Source organism: Cheilinus undulatus, linkage group 12 (assembly GCF_018320785.1).
Source record: "Cheilinus undulatus linkage group 12, ASM1832078v1, whole genome shotgun sequence".
Classification (NCBI taxonomy): Eukaryota; Metazoa; Chordata; class Actinopteri; order Labriformes; family Labridae; genus Cheilinus; species Cheilinus undulatus.
In genome coordinates, this window is record NC_054876.1 from 31,731,081 (window position 1) to 31,752,354 (window position 21,274).

Genomic DNA, 21,274 nt, shown 5'->3' on the forward strand with positions numbered 1-21,274 from the left:
GCACAATTGGAGAACAAATATCAAACATTTGTAAATTTAGATTAAGCAGGGTTTTAATTTACCAACTGACTCCACTGATATGATGATGATGATGATGATAACAGCTGCCTGTCATTTCCTGGGGTTGCACATGCCTAGCATATCATATGCTCTGTTGCTCTGATTGGCCTGTAATGAATGCAGTGGAGAGAAAGTTAGACAAGTCACCCTTCAAAGCTTTTTTGAAAGGTTCTGACATTCCCAAACACGGTGCATCGGCTGTTGCCCAGACAGATGTGAAATCTATCCCATGACACAGATATGTGAAACAGCCTATCTGGCATGTACAGTTAGAGCAGCCCTTTTGGTACACTGTAAACCCTGGTAAGTTAAAAGAACTGAAAATAGTTAAAAAATAAATTAATTTCTCAGTGAAAAATATAATTTGTTAAGTAGCAGATACTTCGACATTTTAAGTTATAAAGAAGATCAGGAGAGGAGGGAAGGGCCAACCGAAGCTGAGGGTGGTGCTAACTCCCCACATGACATCATGAGAGGAAAATCTGAACGGCTTGTTTCAGCACACATTTTCTGAAAGGTGGAGGGGGGCCGTGTTCTTTCCACAGGCTGTATTTGTCTAACTGGTTGGGTAACTTTATAACCTGGCATGCCAGATGGATGTGTGAATTACTCATACACAGCATTTGGGAAAGGGCAGAGCCTTGCAAAAAAAAAAAAAAAAAAAAAAAATGGAGGGTGATTGGATGAATGTTCTGTCTGTCACATCTTTACATGCCAATCAAAGCAACAAAACACGTGACGTAGCCGCTACCGAGCTGCGCCCCTACCGAGGAGTAAACTCCATATAGAACTGCATAACGCGAACCATGGCGACTGTAGACATGTCAGTACACAACTTTAGTCATTTTTGAAAAGAAAACAACTCACTGCTGTTCTTTGTTCTTTTAACGAAGAAATGTCAAGTTCTGATAAAACTGGTGCTTTAGCAGCATCCACACTAACGTCTTCCGCCATAATTGTACCGGCCTCTTGTCGCTGCTTGCATATGTCACAACTCCGCAACACCTGAAAGTACTGTCCCATGTCGCTGATTGGTCCTGTCACTTTCTAACCAGGCCAAAACGGTTCATACGGGAGCTTTGCACGATGGATTCGCCAGTGAGAAACACATCTGCTTTGCAAGGTTAGTGACTTTACTCATGTTGCAAAAATGTCTCATGCCCAAATGTTTCATTCTGGGAATGACTGTCAAATGTAAGGGTTGATTGTCAAGTAATTTGAGTGCAATGACAAAAAAGTAGCAACAGAGTGCTGTTTACTTCAGACTAAAAATGTGTTCAATCAACTCAGAAAAATAGAGCTGAAACAGTTATTTTGGATTTTTAAGGTAACACAATTTAATTTCTTATCCTTTCACTGTTTAGTCTTACAGTGGAAGTGAAGTTTTGTTTGTGCCTGTGCCTAGCATCTGTCTGAAATGTACATGTTTAGAGAAAGGGCATGTGTTGGTATGAATGAATCAGATTAGGGAAGTATAATTTCACGGGACCTTTATGGGGGTTTCCCTCTATTACCTCCTTTGTTAAACCATCATTGAAATTTTTTTCCATTGACAAAATACCAACCATAATTACATTTGAAAAGCCAAATAAACCAATTCCCTGATTTTTTTGTTTTGAGAAGCATCACAATGATTATATTAATATGCCTGTTTTTTTTACTGATTGCTTGCAATGAATACACAGACTTTCTGCCTCTTTCCTCTGCAGCACCCGCTGATGAACAGACTGTAGTAGCTGAGATGTTGGAGAAGATATTTTCTGCTGCTTTCAACACATAAATGCAAGCCAAGTCAGAGATGGGTAAAGCTGTGATTAAACATATGTTCCTAAAACACACACGCTGAAGGCACATACATCACCAGGCTTGTATGAGTTTTATTTACATCCATCTAAACTGGTCTGTAAGAGTGAGAGAGAAAATCATGAAAACTCTCCAGGTCCAAAACGGCAACTTCCTAGTTTAGTTGACTCTTGACAATGTTCAACTACAAATCTGTAACACCATTAAGATTATAATGGTGAGTGTTTGCTGAAGGAGTTGCTTCAACTTTATGGTCATTTTGAGGCTGGAGGTTGTTATGCTGCTGTATTTCTATCCGTGTGGGGGCAGATATTACCATCATCAGCTCTCAGGATAAACAATAACTTTGTCCATTAGTGTTCATCTCTGTCCCTCAACTCATCACAGCTAGTGTGCTCAAAACAACACCCACCATCTTCTGAATATTAATTTTCCAGTTCAGTTTTCAGCATAGGAAATTATTTTACACTATTAATGTGGAATACCCTATTAATACTATTATTTGTGAATTGACACGATTTCTTATTTAGAAAAGGTTCATGAGTGACATAAGCTAAGGAAGTGTAAAAATACCCCTGCATGGGGTTGTGAACAGGAAACATGACTCCTTAAAACATGATAGATGTAAAACCTTTAAGTGTGACACAAACTAAATCATAAGACAGGAAAGTATATGATTATTACAAGTCATTTCAGTTCTTTTTTCCACTTACAGTACTAATTCCTTTACAAAAAACCCCTCTACCAATATTTGTATAGTACCATTTAAAACAAATGCAACCGAAAGACTTTTTACAAATAGAGCAGGTCTTGATTATACTCTTAAATTATTTCAAAGGCCCAACATTAAACCATTATAAGTCCAGCACTAACATTTAAGAAAGTTACACTGGCAATGAAAAAACTTTTAAACAGGCAGAAACCTCAAGCAGGACTACAGTCATGTTGAGCAGAAACTGTGCTGGGTATGTGAGGATGTTAACATCTTCTATATGGCTAAATTGGCAGAAGTGATAGTAACAATGTGTGTAGTATTAGCACTTAAAACCATGCATAACAAGGCTGACAATTGAAATACTGACACTGGCAGTTATAATGATGCTTAACAAAAGGTGATTCTAGCAGTTTAAGTTGAGCAGCTCTTAAATTCACTTTTACATTGTAATGATAATAGATGTAAGACTGATAAAGTTGCAGGTCTACAGAAGCAGGTCCTCCAAAGTGTCATGAAGTATCTAATTCTTTAATTGCAAAAAGTACTTCGTCTATTGTGATTAAAGCTCCTGCGAGAAGTTTTAAATTGGTCATGACACACACTGATATTATTACTGATCCCTCTTTATAACCTGAGGCAGCAAACAAGACCACACTGAGCTAGACTGGCTATTCCTATGTAAATAGTTGTAATGCCTGAAACAATAATGGAGACTAGGTGTCAGACAGACTGATAAACAGCAAACTGCAGAAACAGCCTTTTTTTATGACCAGTGATAGCCAGGGCCAGAGGCATTATGTTCTTGGGTTGTCCATCCATCTGGGTCATTCTTGTAAACATATCTAGAGAATGCTTTAAGGGATTTTCTTTCAACTTTGCACAAACGTCCACTCTGACCCAAGGATGAGCTGAAAAGATTTTGAAGGGCAGAGACCAAAAGTCAAAGGGTATTAGTCCCTATTTTCATCCATTACTTGGGAGCACAATATCTCCAGGATGCTTTGAGGCACTGTATTTAAACTTTGACAAGAGTGGACAAGAAATGTCACTCTGACACAAGGATTAATCAAATGGCTTTTGGAGGTCATAGGTCAAAGTCTTTAAGCCTCATTTTCATTCCCTTGCTTGTGAACAAGATTTCTAAGAACATTTTGAAGCATTTTCTTTAAACTCTGCACATATGCCCACTATGACACAAGGATGAGCCGATTTCGTTTACAGGTAAAAGGTCACTGAGAGAAAATCTTGTGCACACAATAACTCAAGAATGGTTTGATCGATTCCTGAAAAATCTAGAGTAAATCTACACTAGAGTTTGAGGAAAGAGTGATTCAACTTCTTAAGTCAAAGGTCACTGTGGCCTTACATATTGAGGTCACAGCAACCTTGTACCTAACTGAAGAGCTATACCTTCTTTATGTATGTGAGCAGATACAGGTGATTTCAGTCTGTCTCTTACTGCTCAAGACCACAGATGATTCCTTTAGTTACTAATTCAGATACTGCTTTTAAGACAACTGATTTAACAGAAGGAACAAATACATATTTAATCAGAATTTAGCCAATTACACTGACATATTTTGTAAACTTATCAGTAGTGCTAAATTTAAGGACCTCAACACTCAATTACACATTTGCTTTGTTCATGTACAGTACGTAAACGTGCTTGGTTTTTGTGCATGGCCTTGTATTGGCAGCTCACTTTTACACACGTCATATTTTGTCATGGTTTCTTCTTGTTCAAAATTTGTTATTTCATAGTGACTCAGGCCAGAGTGAGTGAGGAGGAGGTCTGCATTTGGCCCCTGTTTCCCATCCCTGCCCCGGACTAATGCAAACATGAAGACACATAAAACAGAACACCTGGGAGGCGTGTAACTACAGTCATGTACATAAGTCTTAGGCATGCAGGGTGCTAAAGTTTCATCACAGGCCTGATGTGCCACAACCTGGGGCTAGAGGTAAGTGGCGATAGCAAGAGTCAAGCTCAACACATGCCGACACACCTGTGTTGCTCGGCAGCCAAAGTCAAGCTTAATCATTTCCCTTTTGTCTGGGCCTTGTACACATCTAGTTATACCCCTGGAGACCACTGGTAGTTTTAGGGTCCTTAAAACATCTACAGGGAATCCCTACTACCTTCACAGACAGTACCCTAAGCTGTGCTCACTCACCATATCCACTCTTTACTCCACCCTAAAGGTATGAGCTTTTTTCAACAGATTATTTTCCCATGCCTCTGGTAATATTTAAGGACATCCAGAGCACAACCAGGGATTTGTCAATCCTCATTCACCCCTGATGGTGCCCTCAGGCAGCTTACATGCCACATCTATGCCAAATTTTTTAGCCCAAACACGTTTAAAGTTCTGCACAGTACTGTGCCTGGCAGTAGTTCTGTTTTTTTTTTTTTCTTTTCAAACTTATTTCATGGCAAAGAGTCTCAATGAGAGACAATTAGTGCAGGGACCGATAAAAAAAAAAACTTACACGTGTTCAGGAAAAAAACGGCAGATTAGAGACACTGTTTAGTCCAGTGGGGCTGCAAAAACACAAGCCAAACATTTCTTACATGAACTTTGAGATGTTCTCATAACAGTATAATTTTGATGAATTGCATATGATTGTAAAAATGAAGGTTTTCCATTCAGGATATAGGTAAAACTTTAATGTAGCACAAGTCTAAATACTAATTCTGGCACCCTGAAAGGCAGATGAAGACACAGACCAGGACAAATGTCTTCTGTAAATAGCCACCAAAGTGTTGGCATAAAATGTTGTATATACACCTGATACTGATTTCAGGAGGCACTAACCTGCATGCAAATATGGCAATAGTCCATGATGAATTAAAAAGCCAGTAAAAAATACAGAATAAAACACATTCCTGCCTGTGTAAATGAACAAAGAAAAAAAGACTGTAGAAAGACTGATAAACAAACAGACGCCTCCACATGTACACCATCAGCTGCATCTGCTAGCCTGTGAATCCACACAATTATTAATGTACATAAGCTGAAAGGCCAAAGTGCAGACACAAAAACAATCAAACAGGAAGAAAATATTTAGTGAATATGTCCATGCATACCAAAAATGTAGTGAAATATAAAAACTAATGCCTGAAATGTTTGAGAGAAATGGCTCCCAGTAGGATTTTTAAAGTGAGTCCAATAAAACAGAGCGCAACTTAGAGCAGGGAGATACTGGCACATACAGTACGTATGTAGGTAAAAAGCCAGGCTGGAAGCAAGCATTTTTTGCAATAAATTTAACACAAACCCCGTTTTCCTCTCTCCTTCTAAAACTAATCTTAAAAACACAAAAATACCAATCATATATCATAACATTGCTACTGTATCTATTAATCTTAATAGGCCTGACATATAAGATATTGAAAGATATTTCTTTAAAGAGTGCAAACAAATCTTGACATCATGCAAAGTGGAAACAGGAAGCGGCGCTTGTTTGGCAGGTCAAAGCTGACATTAGAGAGTTTTTTGGTTCAGACACATCCTGAGGTGGAAGATCAGTTTGGTCCACTTCAAAAGACAGCTTATTGTACATTCAATTCAGTCACATCATAAAGATTTAAAGAAGACATCCATAAGGTCTTTGTGGGTTAAACACCTGATTAAGTTGTTTCCATTAAGACAAAGTTTAAGTTCCCTTGAGATGTCCGCTATGGATAGAAGTGATTTTATTTTCTGTAAAAACATTTCAGGTAAGGGCGAGGGAGTCCTCCTCTGCTTCTGCCTCCTGCTTTGAAAAACGCAGCATGTGTACACTTTCTCTACAAAATGCTCGCCTGAAGGGAAAGAAAAGTGAACAGGCAAAGTTACTTGAAGGTTTTTCTTCCTGGACAGACGTCGATACAGAGTGAATACCATCTGCATACATCTTTTTGTCTTAAAACAAATCACAATAAAACAACAAATCATGGAAAAGACTGTAAAAAATGGCACTAAACTTTGCCAAATATTCAGATACCTTACCAAAATCCTAGGAAAACTTGTCATAAATGCTTGGTCAACTACCTTTCCTTTTGACTGATAATATTTTTTTTTAATGGCATGAACTAATCAGAATTTCTCTGGAGCTTGAAAAGTTTACACTCTCCTTAAAATATCAAAAAATGCTCAAAGGATGTTCCAGTCTCAGAGACAAAATATGAAGCAGTGGCTTTAAAGAGAATAAGTTCAACATTTTCCTTTGCAGAATTGGTCCTCTATATTGGAGGCATGTGTAGGTGTATTAGGTCAGAAAAAATGCTTAAATATTCAGATTATCCACACATAGAAAGGCATCCAAGAGTCTGGTGGAGTCTGAAGCTTTCTTGTTTTTATTAATAAATCCAAATGAAGGACAAACAAAGAGAGGAAAAAGCAGAGAGGTGATTTACAGAGAGGATGAGCTCTGGCTGTAGTGTCTCAGCAGCAGTTGGTCATATTCAGCCTCAGAGGCCGGTGACATCGAGTGGGTTGAGCTGCCGTCAGAGCTCAGTGATGAGTCTCTAAATGGTGATGGAGGCGTCAAAGCCACCAGCTCCTCCATATCCTTTGCTCTCTTGCTACTAAGGTGCTCATAAATCTTACCCGCCTGTCTGTTCTCGCAGTAATTGGAGACGGCGGCGACCTCGGCATATGTGGTGACGGTGGAGGGAGCCCCTCTGCCCCTGGATGCAAGATACTGAGGTGGGCAGTTAGTGGCGTCTGTAGGTGAAGGGAGAGCAGTGGTGGAGGTGGTGCTGACGGTGACCCCCCCTGGCAGCATCATGGTGTTCAGCTCGCTGATGTTGGCGGTGAAACGGTTAACCACGCAGCTGATTTGGTCCATGATGGTGGTGCCCTGAGGTTGCCCGCCGATCATACCTAGGCTGCCAATGTCGCCCACGCCGATGACGCTAATGTCCCCACCGTCCGCCATAGCGACGCCCTGGCCGTTGTCCCCACCTCTTCTCCTCACTGCTGCAGGCTGCTCGGACACGTACGTTTCCTCTCCATCCTCTCCTGCCTGGAAGGGGGGCTGAGACGGTTGTGGGTCTTCATACTGCTCATTGACACCTGACTCTGCAGGTGTATCTCCGCCTTTAGAGAAAGGCTTGATGATGGCTGTCTGATTCACCTCAACTGATTCTTTTTTCTTCACGTGGAACGACATCCTCTTCCAAAGGTTGGGTCTGTAGCTGCGCTCATTCTGGGTCCACTGCACTGATTTCCCATTGGAGCTGTAAAACATATAAAATAGATACAATTATTACATTGGTTGAAAACAAGCAGTAGAAAACTGCTTGATCTACTTTTGAAATACTTTCCTGTTGCAACACAGTAACTAGACTATGCTAGTAGGGTCTTAAGAACCCAATGGAAGGGACTGAATCCCCCTGAATATCTAACACCTCCAGTAAATTTGCAATGAAAATATTACTGTCATAAAACTTTATTAATCCTTAAAGAGTAGCTGATCTGGCTATATTCACCCTGTTACTGGGGATTCTCCTGGAGATATGGTTAAAGATGAAACTTCCACCGATTAGCTGAGGTAGAATCTGGTAGGATCTGTTTCCTCCTGTGGTTAACTGTAATGGCTATCTAAATTAACACTCAGGGTCTAAAAGACTGAGATTAATGCTGATGTCTCTATGGGACCTGCAACAGCAAACAAGATCGTCAAAATAACACCCATTATCCATGTAGCCGCCCAAGTATCATTTGTTTTCAGGAGTCACCTAAACTAATAAAAATAAAAAATAAATTATATCTATATATGTGTATATATATATATATATATATATATATATTTTTTTTTTTTTTTCTAACTAATTAATTTTTTCCAGATTTTTTGGGGCATTTTTGCCAACAGAAGAGAAAGGAAAAACAGGGAGAGAGAACAGGAGAAGATATGCACCAAACATGCACTGAGACCGGGAATCGACCCTGTGACCAGTGCACTGATGACTACAGCCTCTGTATAAGGGTTCCTGCTCTACCCACTGAGCTACACCTGCACCCATGACACTTAGCTCCAATTTTTAGTATAATTGCAGTTAAACTCGAGAGAGAATCTCAGTTTTCACTTTGAAAAATCTTGATTCTCCAATAATCTGATTTATTGATAAAACCGATAAATGCCCTAAAAAAAAGAAAAAACAAAGAGAAAGAAATCTGGGGTACAGATGGCCTAGCGGTTAGGTTGCACCCCATGTAAGCTGACGGCCCGGTCTCAGGTGCAGCTTCTTTCCCACATGACTCTCCCCCGCTCTTTTATCCCTGTTTTCAACTCTATCCACTGTCCTCCTCTATGAATAAAGGCATAAAAAGCCAAAAAATATAAAAAATAAGAAAACTGAAACTAAATCTAATCAGATCTTTAAATACACAATGATGTTCTATCAATGCAAACAACAGTTGTCTTTCACCATTGTTGCCTTTTGTAGAATTTAACTGGTGAGTTGGTATTGCTGCAGGGTGGACTATGTGAAAAGAAAAACATAAAATAACTTCAATAGTTTCCAGGCAGTACTTTACTTGAAGATGGTGTCTAAATTAAAGGTCATTATCATTTGCCAAGTGCTGTGCCTCAGATTGATGTTAGCTAAAGCTGAATGCAGCTGATGCCATTGAAAAGGGCAGATGAATCCACAGTCCAATATTTAACCCCAGGGAGAGCTGAAGGCATTATTTCTCATAGTCAATTGGACGTAGCAACCATGACTAGACCAGTATGGTGTGATCAAAACTACCGTTTACATTTAGGAAAATACATTTTTATTAAATACAATTCATTTTTTATTCCAAGTGGTAATACTACATGCAACTGCATGTTGTACTAAAATCTATCTATATGTAGGTACATGTTCTTGCTCACTGAGACCCCCCCCCCTTACTATGAGGTTCTTGTTCTACTTCTTATTGTCAGTGTTTCTGCCATCCCCCTCCCAGCTTCTGCTTTTTGTGTAATTTTCATCTCCCTACTTTTTTCTTTTATCTTTCCTGAAAAGAGAAATCCTTAAAGGCAGCAGGGTCTCCACTGGGAGTACTTAACCCAAATGAGATAGCCTTTTCTCAGCTCATGGAGCAGTTTTTCACAGCGACTCAAGCTGCTGCGGTGGATTCAGCTCATTTATGGTTTAAGGGGTAACAAGGAACATTCTTGGCGATATCTCAGCTGAATTGTTTTTTCCCATTTGTGAGAGCTTGTTGACAAAAAACAATGACTGTAGAGGCAGTAAGGAGATTAATTGAGATTACATATAAATGAGAAAAGTAAGTAGTTTCCATGTATTAAGACTATTTGACCTGCTATTTCCTGGTCTGACTGAAAATTCTCTTTTAGCCAGTTTGAGCTGGACTTGATCATTTTGTCCTCAAGAAAACCTTTACCAAAAGTAACATGGTGAGTGATTTTAATGCAAACTAGTATCGTACTTGTAGTGATATTTATAAACTAGAGAGACAAAAAACATCATGCAATGAGGAACTGTATGAAGTAAAAATGTAAAGTCTGCACAGGGTTTTGACTGGGGCAAAACACCCCTAGTTAGGTCTTTAGACCTTAATTTACTTTAAAACTTCCACATTTTTATTGCAAAGGGCTTCAAAATGCTCTTATATAATTTGATTCATGGCAACCAGGGAAAGGTGTTACAGATAATTAGGCATTTAATTTATTTTTAGCATCATACCCACTCAGTTCTCTATGTACCTGATATCTTCCTGTGCTGATCCACGGCGTCTAAAGAGGTTGGCCATGCTGCTGGAAGATTTGCCAGACTTGGCCGCTTTTTTGGCATCTCCTACGTGCATGCGCACCACTGTGGATGTTGTGAAAGCACTCCGGACGTTTTTCTCAGGTTTGGCAAGCATGATGTATACCTGATTAAGATAACAAGGTAGAGGAAGTAAGAAACAGCATAAAGCTGCAGGGGTCCAAAAATGAAACCAAAAAACTAAGAGAATCCTCAGGGTTAAGAGATTTGATTCACTGTAACTTTACTGGTGTAAAATGTTCATTTCTTACCTTGGGAACAAACATGCAGCAGAGAGCCACAGTGGCACTGAGGCTGACACTAAAGCACATGGTTATGATCTTGTAGTTGGAGCCAAAGTAAATAGGAACAAAGGCCAGCCAGATGATACAAGTGGTGTACATGGTGAAGGCAATATACTTGGCCTCGTTAAAGTTAGCCGGAACATTACGAGTCTGCAGTAGAAAAGTAAAGATAAAACTTTTAAGGCAGTAAAAGTTGAAGTAGAGAAAAAAACCCAGAATATATAGAAAAGTATAACAGGGCGACCTGGGTATTATTCACAACTGTCATGTTGAAGTACCTTGAAGGCATAGAAGGTGCAGCTGAGGATAAGCAGGCCATTATATCCCAGAGGTGCCACCACCCCCAGTGTGGTCAGATTGCAGATCAAGTGTACCTCTCGGATACTTGGGTAGTCATAGATCACCTAAGAGAGGGGAGACAGGCAGAGGTCACTCTATCTGTCAAAGTAAATGCAAATCAGCATCCCCCACATTTGAAAAAAACACATACGCACAAACCTGCGGTGGCTCTATGATGAGAAGTGCCACAATAATCCCAAGCTGCAGCAGTATGAGTAGGAAGGCGATGACCAATTGTGCGCAGGCGGACATAAAGCGCGGTTTCTTGGTGCAGATCTTCTTCTTGCTGCCTGCCAGGATCCGTGCAATTCGGTTGGTCTGGAATCGAAAATAGATCAAATGGTTTTGCAGGCTTCACTTGCATCGACTATGGATAATACAGCTTGCACTGATTCATAAGAATAATCCCCTTTACAGTTCCCAGATCTCAAACAGCAACCTCAGCCCACACTAGAATATCTCCCTGACAACTGGCCATCATCCAAACTCTGGAGGTAGCTTTTTCCACTCTTTTCTTCATGTCAGATGGCCTAAAAAGTCCAAAACATTGATCTGTGGTAGTAGATAAGATGTCTGATCAGGTGTGGTTAAACAAAATAAAAATTAGAAAGATAACATTGAATCACTTCTCCTATGACGGTAAAGCATTCACGCACTTAGAGACCATCCCACATCATCACAAAATATTTAAAATTCTCATCTAACATTTCTTAAAGGCTGACTCCTCTCCTCTGCAAATGCTTTTATATATGCTTTAGTGAATGCTACATGGTCCTCACGTCCATCCTTCACCTTTGCTGTAAAGTGTGTGTGATATAAAAGCAGTGAGGGCTGTTCAACAGCTACTTTCAGGGTGAATTTTGCAGATTTATTCTGCAGACTTCTGAACTTTCCATTTGAATTCATCTTGATCCCAATCATATTTAAGATAAAACTGATGATTTAAACTAAAGCAAAGGAAGTATCCACCTTATTCCAAGTCCCAATGATTCTTTGCGTGAAATATGGGCGCAACCTCCGGTCCCTTCTATCTTAATAGGACTTTGCATTGAATACGAGATGTGAAATGTGATTTTTAGAGCAATTGACATTAAAATATGTAACTTCAATTGCTTCACCTCAGTCGGGACAATATTATTATTTCTCTGCCCTCTACTAGAGTACAAAAGGGACGACATTACCTCGGATAACCTAGACAAGCATATTTAGCTAACTTTATTAACTTCATATCAGTATAGTAATAAACGATCACGTTTTGTTAAATGAGTTTGGACACCACCTTCAGATAACATTTCTAGTTTGTGGGGTTGCTGAAATCCTTATTCCACCAACTAATCCCTCTTAAAATGTGGGAATTATATTAAATAAAATTATCCATGACTGAAGTTGTCAGCTCTTCAGTTTGGTAAATGTCAAGTTTTGAATTAATGATGAATTAATATTGAAAGAATAACATCCCAAATGCATTTAAACAGTGAACAGCAAATTTAAAACACTGTTGTTAAAGACATACGTAACTTTGTCACGTTTTTAGTACCACAACCGAAGCAACAAGTAGTGAGCATTACAGAAAATATTATTTAAACATTCAACTCATTTAATTTTATTGAGTTAACAAAAATGAAGCAGTATTTATTTCATCAAATATTTATTTCAGAACAACCACTGTTGACGCTAAATCACTTTAGTAGTCCCTTGGAAGAATCGTGTTTTGGTATTATTGCTACTGTACGGGAAGTTCCAACCACATTTATAGCAGTAGACCTCCCCAGGAATAATGTAGTATCCACCTTATTTACTTACAGCTTACAAAACAATGTCAACATGTGATTTCAAAAATATATCAGTATTTACAGATTTGTGGTGAATTTCTATTGAACAACTGTCATTCGTAGTTAGCATCTATTGTTAGCTACTGTATTAAATTACATGTAATTATATACTTCCGCCTTAGCACCGGAAGTTTTGCCCATATTCAGATTTACAGTAGCGACCCCAGGAATAAGGTGGATATTTGTGATGAAAAACTATAGAGAATATTACAGTACCTTGGTGACCAAGGCAGAGTAGCTCATGGCAGGTGACAGGCCGATTCCCAAGCGCTGGAGGTAGCAGTGGATTATGTGTGGCTTGGCGATAAGGCTGAAGGTGCACAGGTAGCTCAAACATATTCCAGCCAGGATAATGTAGCAAAGCTCACGACTGGAGGACTTTACCACAGGGGTGTCCCAAAACCTGCACAGAAATCAAATTATATTGGTACGTAATAATTAACAGTAAAAGGAAAGCTTTTGAATCAGAATATACCTCACTCCTACTACAGTAAAAGAAAGGTAGAAACACCTAATATCAGTGTACGGTTTTGAAACAAAAAGTCTTATTTTTACTCTTGTGTCATTTACCCTTCTTAAAAAAAGGACTTCATCATCAAGATTCAAAATAACAGGCATAAATCAGGATCTTATCAAGACCTTAACACAGGGTCATGTATTCATGTAACATTAATGCTGTATCTATCCATCGTGACTTTAGCTGTACCGTGTTTTACTATTACATAGTAATTGTTCTTGTTGATGGTGTTCTAAATGTCCTTATTATCATCACTATTATTCTTTGTCTACAGTTGAATGTAAATGTGTTATATTAAGATGCCAAAGAACATCTGGTAAATGGACTGCTGAAAATAAACCTTTTGGCTAACTAACTGAATTTACATTTGCCTGAATTTTGATTAATGCACACTTTCAAATAAATACTTGAAATGAAATGAACTATAACAGCTGTATGGATTAATTACTTGATAAAGACAGAAGTAACAAAGAGCGTAGACAGGAGGCCCAGACAGGCAAAGACCACAGCAGCAATTGGCTCTGGATCCCCCCAAAGCACATACTGCACCGGGATTGGGTCACAACCTGGGGGGTAAAAAGAGTCACAGCAAAGTTTGAGCTTATAGTTGATCTGCTGAAAGAGCAACAGTGAAGCGCATTGTGTGTTTGCATTAAGCTTGGCGAAGCTTGACTTCAGTCTGAATTTTTGGCCCAAACATGCCTAAAAGTTCTGTCCAGTACTGAAAAAGGAGTTCATCATAACATTGTGATGAACTCATGCTTCTCCTGTGCCTACTCAAAGAATTAAATTTAGTTTTTAAAAGCTTCTGTACTTACTTTCATTCATTAAAATAATGGGGATTGCACTTTGTTTAAACTAGGCTGTCAGCATTAATGAATTTAATGCAATCTTTTATAAGTAAGATCCACAATAAGTGCATTGATTTTTTAAAAAACTGCATTAATCACAAGCTTTATTGCCCTTTTAGCATACTTGGGTTTAGCCACTACAATGTCTCCCTGAAGCCAAAGTGGTGTAAAATAAGTACAGTTACAGTGGACGTCAAAGATCATCTGCACTTTGTTATCAAAATTTTACTGTTCAATCCATAACAAATTCCTTTTGCTGTAGTTAAGCTCCTGGCATTATCTATTTTGTTCTTCTAAATAAATGCAAGTCTGTATCTAAGCAGCAAGTCATTTACTTTTAGCATAAGATGGGAAAAAATCCAAAATGAAACAAAAAAGGGTTTAAATGCAAAATGGTGGCATTTAATAATGTGACACAAAGGGGAGATGATTACAGTTAGCTGCTAAAATTTTGAGATTGATTGCAATTACAAATTTTGAATGGGGAGCAGATGGTCAAGTGGTTAGGTTTTGTCCCATGTACACAAGCGGCCCGGCCATGGTCTCATTTCTCCAATAAAGGCAAAAAGGCCCAAAATAAAATTAAAAAAAAAAAAAAAAAAAAAAAATTCACAGCCCTACTTTAATCACACGGTGCCAAAAATATCAATATATTGACAACATTAGTTTAGATGCAGGAAAAAAAGATGCATATTTTTATGATATGTAATTTCTAAAATATAAATGGTTCTGTGAGGCTAGTTTTTGTAAAGCATTGATGGAATCTGTAAGATAGAAAATTTAGTTAAGTGAGACAAACAGAGTGCCAGTATGATCAACATCGCTGTTGAATACTAATAAACATGCTTCATTTGTTTTTTTTAAGTAAAAAGTGACAGAATTATCATAGGGCACTACAAGTGTTTACAAAAAGGCAGTGAAGTTGTTTGTAAGTGTTTTTAGACAGTGCTTCATCCTGCCAAGGATCTAATATCTCTTGGTTTGTGTAAACGAAATAAGTGTTTTCTTCAGCAGCAAGAAAGTCAAAGCCAGGAGTGGTTTCCAGTTTGTGGAGTGTGCGTGTGTGTTTAAGTAACACGTCAGGGGATTTTGACTGCACAATGAGTGCATGACCCAGATCCTCTGGCTTCTCTGATTTTTCTTTTTTTTCATTAAGGAGTAAGAGGCACAAGAATAAAGAGCGTTTACCAGTGAGGTCCTCTGTGGGCCAGGAGCCGAGGACACACGCTCGACATGTGTACTCATCAAACACAAACTCGTTCTCCTTGCAGGGAGTGCAGGTCCAACAGCAGCTCACCTCTCCTTTACGGATCACCTGGAGACACACACAAAGCAGTGTGAAAGGGCAGACAGGTCTCAAAGCTCCAATGGCACTCTTCTGTAGCTAATCTTACACTCTAACTGCCCTGTAGGCCAGGGAAATGAGGATTTCTTCATCAGGGGATCAAGAAGGAAAAAAGAAAGATGTTTTGAATACATTTGATCCTTAAGCATGGATATTAAAAACATTATACAGAGATGAGAAACAGTGAAGATTAACCTCTTTAAATGAGCTGTTGTGTCTTTTTTTAAGGTAAGCCTGGGTTTTTACTGAGTGCTAGTGTTTAAGACATGAATGTCTGGAGATCTGGACGCTGTAAGGCGCCTTTGACTGTGAATAATTTCTTTTATTTAAGCTTTATTTCCAGGCTGTTTTTCCTTTATTTACATAGGACGGTGGGTAGAGATGGAAACTGGGTGGAGACAATGTTTGAGCCTCAGTCTGGACTTGAACCCAGGCAACCCACTCTGTACATAATTGGCTTATGGCATCTCCACTTGAACAGGGGTTCCCAAACTTTTCAGCCCCAAAATAACAGTGCCAGAAAACAGGGACCTCCATTGTACCTAAGGGTGGTTGAGACATAGTTTAACGTGTTCATGAATAGTCATGTGCAGACCTATGTTTAAGGATTTTTAAAAATTTACTCTGATTTCAGCCTAAATCTCACCAAATGACCATGTGTTTTTTAATATCTAATTTAATGCATATATTTTACAAAAATTTAGCAGAATGTGACAGGCCTTTCACAAAAGCATGCGGAAATGCTCTTCTCTGTTTATTGCAGATCTAGGACCAGAAAAATGGGCCTTAAAACATGTGCATTCGTTTGACATGTTGAAACAAGCTTCCTTGTTACAACAATTCTACAGTGTAAACTGTGTAGGAAGGGTTTAATATTGGAGATTTCTGGGATGATAAAGAGAAGGCAGACAGCAGTGTTTTTCCTTGATTTGGAAGGGATGCAGCAAGTTACAACAGCCCAGATGGGACATGATTAAAGCTTGAACAAAGAGCTTTACTGTGTCCCTGGTCGGGGACTCAAGGATCTGATTGGACCAATTTTTTTTAGATTGCAAACTTGTGGGCCCAAATCAAGCTGGCTGTGTGGGTCTGGCTTCACAGGTTTTTTTTCTACCAAGCTGTGAAATGTTCTCTGGTCTTTAGCAAAGCATGACTGTATGAAACCATGTCTTTTGGTTGGGGATTCTAACAAAATTAGCTGCAAATGTAACAGAACTAAATGTTGCTGAAGTTACAGTGTTGATATTGCAAAGAGGATTGCTTAAGCTCTGCAGAATGCATGTATGCATATCTAAGGGTAGGAGTACATTTAGCTTTCAGGCATTTGTGCGTACCTTTATCTGTGCCTTCTGGCATGGCTCAGAGCAGACTGATGCGATGACTTCACTTTCATTACTCCAGATTTCCTCATCGTTCATTTTTAGGCCACCCTGATCCCAGCTTCCCACATGGATGTAAGCATACTCCTCCTCACCAGTGTGTTTGAAGTTCATGATTTCATACCTGAAGCACATACAGTATCTATTATGAAACATTTATGGTCTATTTAGTTTTCGGTTCTTCTCTCCCAGCATGCTCCATACCTGCCAGGTGAGTCTCCATTCTGGTCAAAGAGGATGGCCTCACCAGACACACCAGTGAAGTTGGTTTTCATCAGGAATTCTAGCAGTGTTCGGCCATCAATGGGCCTCATGGCTTCACACAAACCCTACACCAGGGTAAGAAGCAAACATAGTCAATGCTGTCATACTTAATGAGAGCGCATATGAATGAACTAACTCTTCATTATCACACCTTATATCCTGGACAAAGGGTTAGCTGCATGGCATGCAGGCCGTAAGCCATGGAATAAATGGCATTAATGACGAAACCCATCTTAGTGTCTTGGGCGTACTGATGGCGCAGGGACTCCCTCCCTGTGGAGAACACGTAAATGATAGACAAAAGAAAGTTACTTAGGATTACAGGAAACAGATGTGCATTCATATTTGCAAGTCTTAAGAGAGCATACGTCTATACATTTAATTTTAATCAGTTAATAAGAAGTAAAGTGCAGTTGTGTTTGAGAGATCCTTACTTATGTATCTTGTGTTAGGATACAAAAACAAATTCTCAATAATTTCTAGGGTTCTTGAAAATAACTAGGGCTGAAACGATTCCATGAATTATCTGAGTGATTTAATTAAAAAAATTCCTTGAGGCTTCGCTTAAATCACTTATGTATCCATATACGCCCACACTGTAAGCTTGGACATCGTGCCGTGTGTTGCACGGTGTGCTGTGTTTCGCATGGACAGCTATTTAAGTGGCACAGTGCACTTGTGTTCACTGTTACTATAATGTAACATGCATGATCTGAGGCGTGAAAAGAGAAGATAATGCTGTGAAGTTTACAGGTACTTGTCCTGCGTTTTTACGCATCCACTGCCTGTGCGGAAGTTTACACGCTGCCTGCATGATTCGCTGGTCAGTTTTGTTTTGTAGCAGCCTGATACTACAGTCAAAAAAAAAAAACAAAAAACAAAAAACATTTGTATCCTTTCCATCCATCACTGTATCCCTCCACTGATCTGGTCTTATGTTAGAGTAGCAAGACAGAAGTCTCCGTCTAACCACTCTGCTATGAGCCCAGATCAGTGGAGGGCTCCAGTGATGTCTGTCCTCCTGGAACTTTGTCCCATCTCAGCAAAGAATCTTTGCAGGTCAGTTAGAGTGACCATCAGGTTCTTGGTCTCCTCTCTTACTAAGGCCTTCTCCTATGATTGCTCAGTTTGGCCAAGCGACCAACTCTTGGAAGAATCCTGGTCATACAAAACTTTTTCCAGTTGAGAATCCTGGAGGCCACTGTGCTCTTGGGAACCTTCAGTGCAGCATATTTTTTTCGTAGCCTTCTCGAGATCTGTGCCTTTCAACAAACCTGTCTCTGAGCTCTGGTTTTTGCTGTGATATGCACTGTCAGCTGTGAGGCCTTCTATAGAGAGGTGTGTGCATTATCAAATCATGTCTAATCAATTTAATTAACAACAGATGGACTCCAATCTAGGTGTAGAAACATCTCAGCAAAGACTGACAGAAATTGGAGGTACCTGAGCTAAATTTCAAACGTTTTTGCAAATGGTCAGATTACTTATGTTATATCATTTTTTTTCATTTTTAATTGATTTGGAATATATATATATATATATATATATAATTCTGCTTTCACTTTATCATGATGAGGTGAATTTTTTGACTGTAGAATCAGGCTGCAAAATAACAAAACTGAAATGAGTGAATGGGGTCTGAATACTATCTAAATGCACTTTAAACCTGAACTAATGGAGGAACTTCAATGTTGAAAGTACAGACACCAGAAGATCTTTAATGAGCTGTGTAAACTTGATCCCTGTGATCTTACAGGTGCAGGTGCGGTTGTACTGATTGCTCTCCTGTGGGTGTCCCCTCAGCCGGCACTGGAAGCGATGCTGCCAGAACTCTGGGAACCAGGGGTTCCTCAGGTTGGAGTCAGGCTTCAGGTTCAGGTAATAATCATCAAACCAGGTCACGTACGCTGACTTTAGCTTGATAGTGATTCCTCCTAATGCCTCCTTCTCAAAGCCGTCAGTGACGTCGTACCTGTCTGCCCAGCCGTCACTGCACACGAGAACAGACAAAGGTACAGCACATGATAAGCTAGAGTAACAATGGCTCAAAATAAGCTTCATATGTTTCTGAGCTTGTGTTCTAATTAATTTTTAATGTTTGCTGGCATATAGACTCTGTTTTATCTACAGCTGTTGATTAAATCAGCATTTCAATTAAAGTTAAAGAACATGTACAGGCAAACATCCAAATAACTCATGGCTTTCTTATTCTGACAAAGAAACCACTCAGTAATTACTAGAGTATTGGTAAACTATTGGTCTAAATTGCAATTGACACCAGGGTTTGATGTTTTACACAACTCTGCTGCCATGGAAAGATTTGTTGAATGAGACTTATTGCTTTAAATTCATAAGAAGCATTCTGTAAACATTACATAATATGATAGACGCAAATGATTCAAAAGCATAGCTTTTATAGGTCCATTTCTCTGATACCAGAGAAATGTTTATGTAGAGGTGTAGGTTTGACAAGGTGTAGGCTGAGGCTAATGCTTATTATACATAATCAATATAACATAAACAAAGCAACCCAAGTCCATAAACACACATTATGTAAATTCCATCACCGGAGGACTTCAAATCAAAACAACAAAGGATGTTGAGTGGAGCTCCACACATCTTTGTTGCTCACTTATTGTTTTGACTTAAGGACTATGATCAATAAAAACTAGGTTTATTCACTTAACAGTAAGCCACCATTTTTGCTTCATGGATGAATTTCACACAATAAGGAGAAAACGGAGTTCACTTTCACAAGCTGCACCCGGAGCTGATTAATGCCAGGCCTGTTGAAACAAGAACTCCCTTAAATAGAACCTGTCTGACAAAGTGAAGCAGACTAAAAGATCTCAAAGCAACACATCATGCTGAGATCTGAAGAAATTCAATAACAGATGTAAAAACTCCGGTAAGATTCATTATCCATAAATAGAGAAAACTTGGAACAGTGGTGACCCTTTCCAGGAGTGGCCAGCCCACCAAAATTACTCAAGAGTGCAGCGATGTGTCATCCAGGAGATCACAAAAGAACCCACAACAACATCCGAAAAATGGCATCATGGGAAGGTTCCAAGGTGAAAACCACTGCTGACCAAAAACAACACAAAGGCTCATCTCGCATTTGCCAGAAAACATCTTGATGATCCCCAAGACTTTTGGGAAAATATTCTGTAGACTGATGACACAAAAGTTTAATTTTTTTGAGTCCTGTTACATTTGGTGTCAAACAAATACAGCATTTCATCGAAAGAACACCATACCAACAGTCAAACATGGTGGTGGTAGTGTGATGAAGCTGCTTTGCTGCTTCAGGACCTGGCAACTGCTGCAACTGATGGACTCATGAATTCTGCTCTCTACCAAAAAAATCCTGACATCAAGATCAAGCGCACCTGGGTTATGCAGCAGGCCTTTTTTTTTTTTTTACAAATTTTTTTACCCAGGAGTAGGAACTCACTGAGATTAAAAATCTATTTTTTAAGAATGTCCTGGTTAAGACAGGCAGCAACACAGAGTTACAAAGTTACAGACAAACAACTAGCAGTCATACAAAAAATGTCAATTAACACATTAAAGGACAAGAAATAAGAGAAACAAAGAGTATCAAGACACATCATTCATAACATCTGCAGTCAGATGTCTCTGCCTCCAAGTCAACCAACCTCCTCTTAAAGCATCCAATGAGTCCATCTCACTGAGTTTTAGGTCTTTCTTTAAATCATTCCAGGCAAAAGAAGCAGCAAATTTAACTGCCTTTTTCCCAAGTTCCGTTCTGACCCTTGGGACAGACAGTAAGAAAAGATCCTGTGATCAGAGATTTTAAGTCCTAGAGTTCTTCTCACTGATGCAGGTCAGAAGGTAAGAAAGAAGTAGACCAAGAGTAGGCTTGTACATGAACATATGCCAGTGTTTTAGTCTACATGAAGAAAAGAAGTCCATGTATCATGTAAACTCTGAGACAAAGCATGCATGTACAACACATCACCAGAGTCCAATAATGACATCAAAGTGGCAGGAACCAGTCTCTTTTTAGACTCATAAAAAAGGCGGGATCTAATTCTGAAATAAAAACCCAGTTTCAGTTTTAGCCTTTTTGCTAGCTGCTGACTATAGGGAGTAA

The 21,274-nt window shown here is 39.2% G+C and overlaps 1 protein-coding gene across 1 annotated transcript in view; it reads right to left on the bottom strand.

Annotated features, from left to right (window-relative positions):
- Positions 1–4,721: 4,721 nt before the first annotated feature.
- grm5a (glutamate receptor, metabotropic 5a) overlaps positions 4,722–21,274 on the bottom strand; it is a 38,122-nt gene continuing 21,569 nt past the window's right edge. The window contains exons 7-18 of the mRNA XM_041802158.1: positions 18,909–19,144; positions 17,306–17,427; positions 17,095–17,219; positions 16,846–17,014; positions 15,355–15,481; positions 13,764–13,881; positions 13,015–13,201; positions 11,126–11,284; positions 10,906–11,031; positions 10,595–10,777; positions 10,280–10,449; positions 4,722–7,802 (exon numbers count right to left, since the gene is read on the bottom strand). Coding sequence (XP_041658092.1) covers positions 6,974–7,802; positions 10,280–10,449; positions 10,595–10,777; positions 10,906–11,031; positions 11,126–11,284; positions 13,015–13,201; positions 13,764–13,881; positions 15,355–15,481; positions 16,846–17,014; positions 17,095–17,219; positions 17,306–17,427; positions 18,909–19,144 — 2,551 coding nt within the window. The 3' untranslated portion in view covers positions 4,722–6,973. The remainder of the gene's footprint in view (positions 7,803–10,279; positions 10,450–10,594; positions 10,778–10,905; positions 11,032–11,125; positions 11,285–13,014; positions 13,202–13,763; positions 13,882–15,354; positions 15,482–16,845; positions 17,015–17,094; positions 17,220–17,305; positions 17,428–18,908; positions 19,145–21,274) is intronic.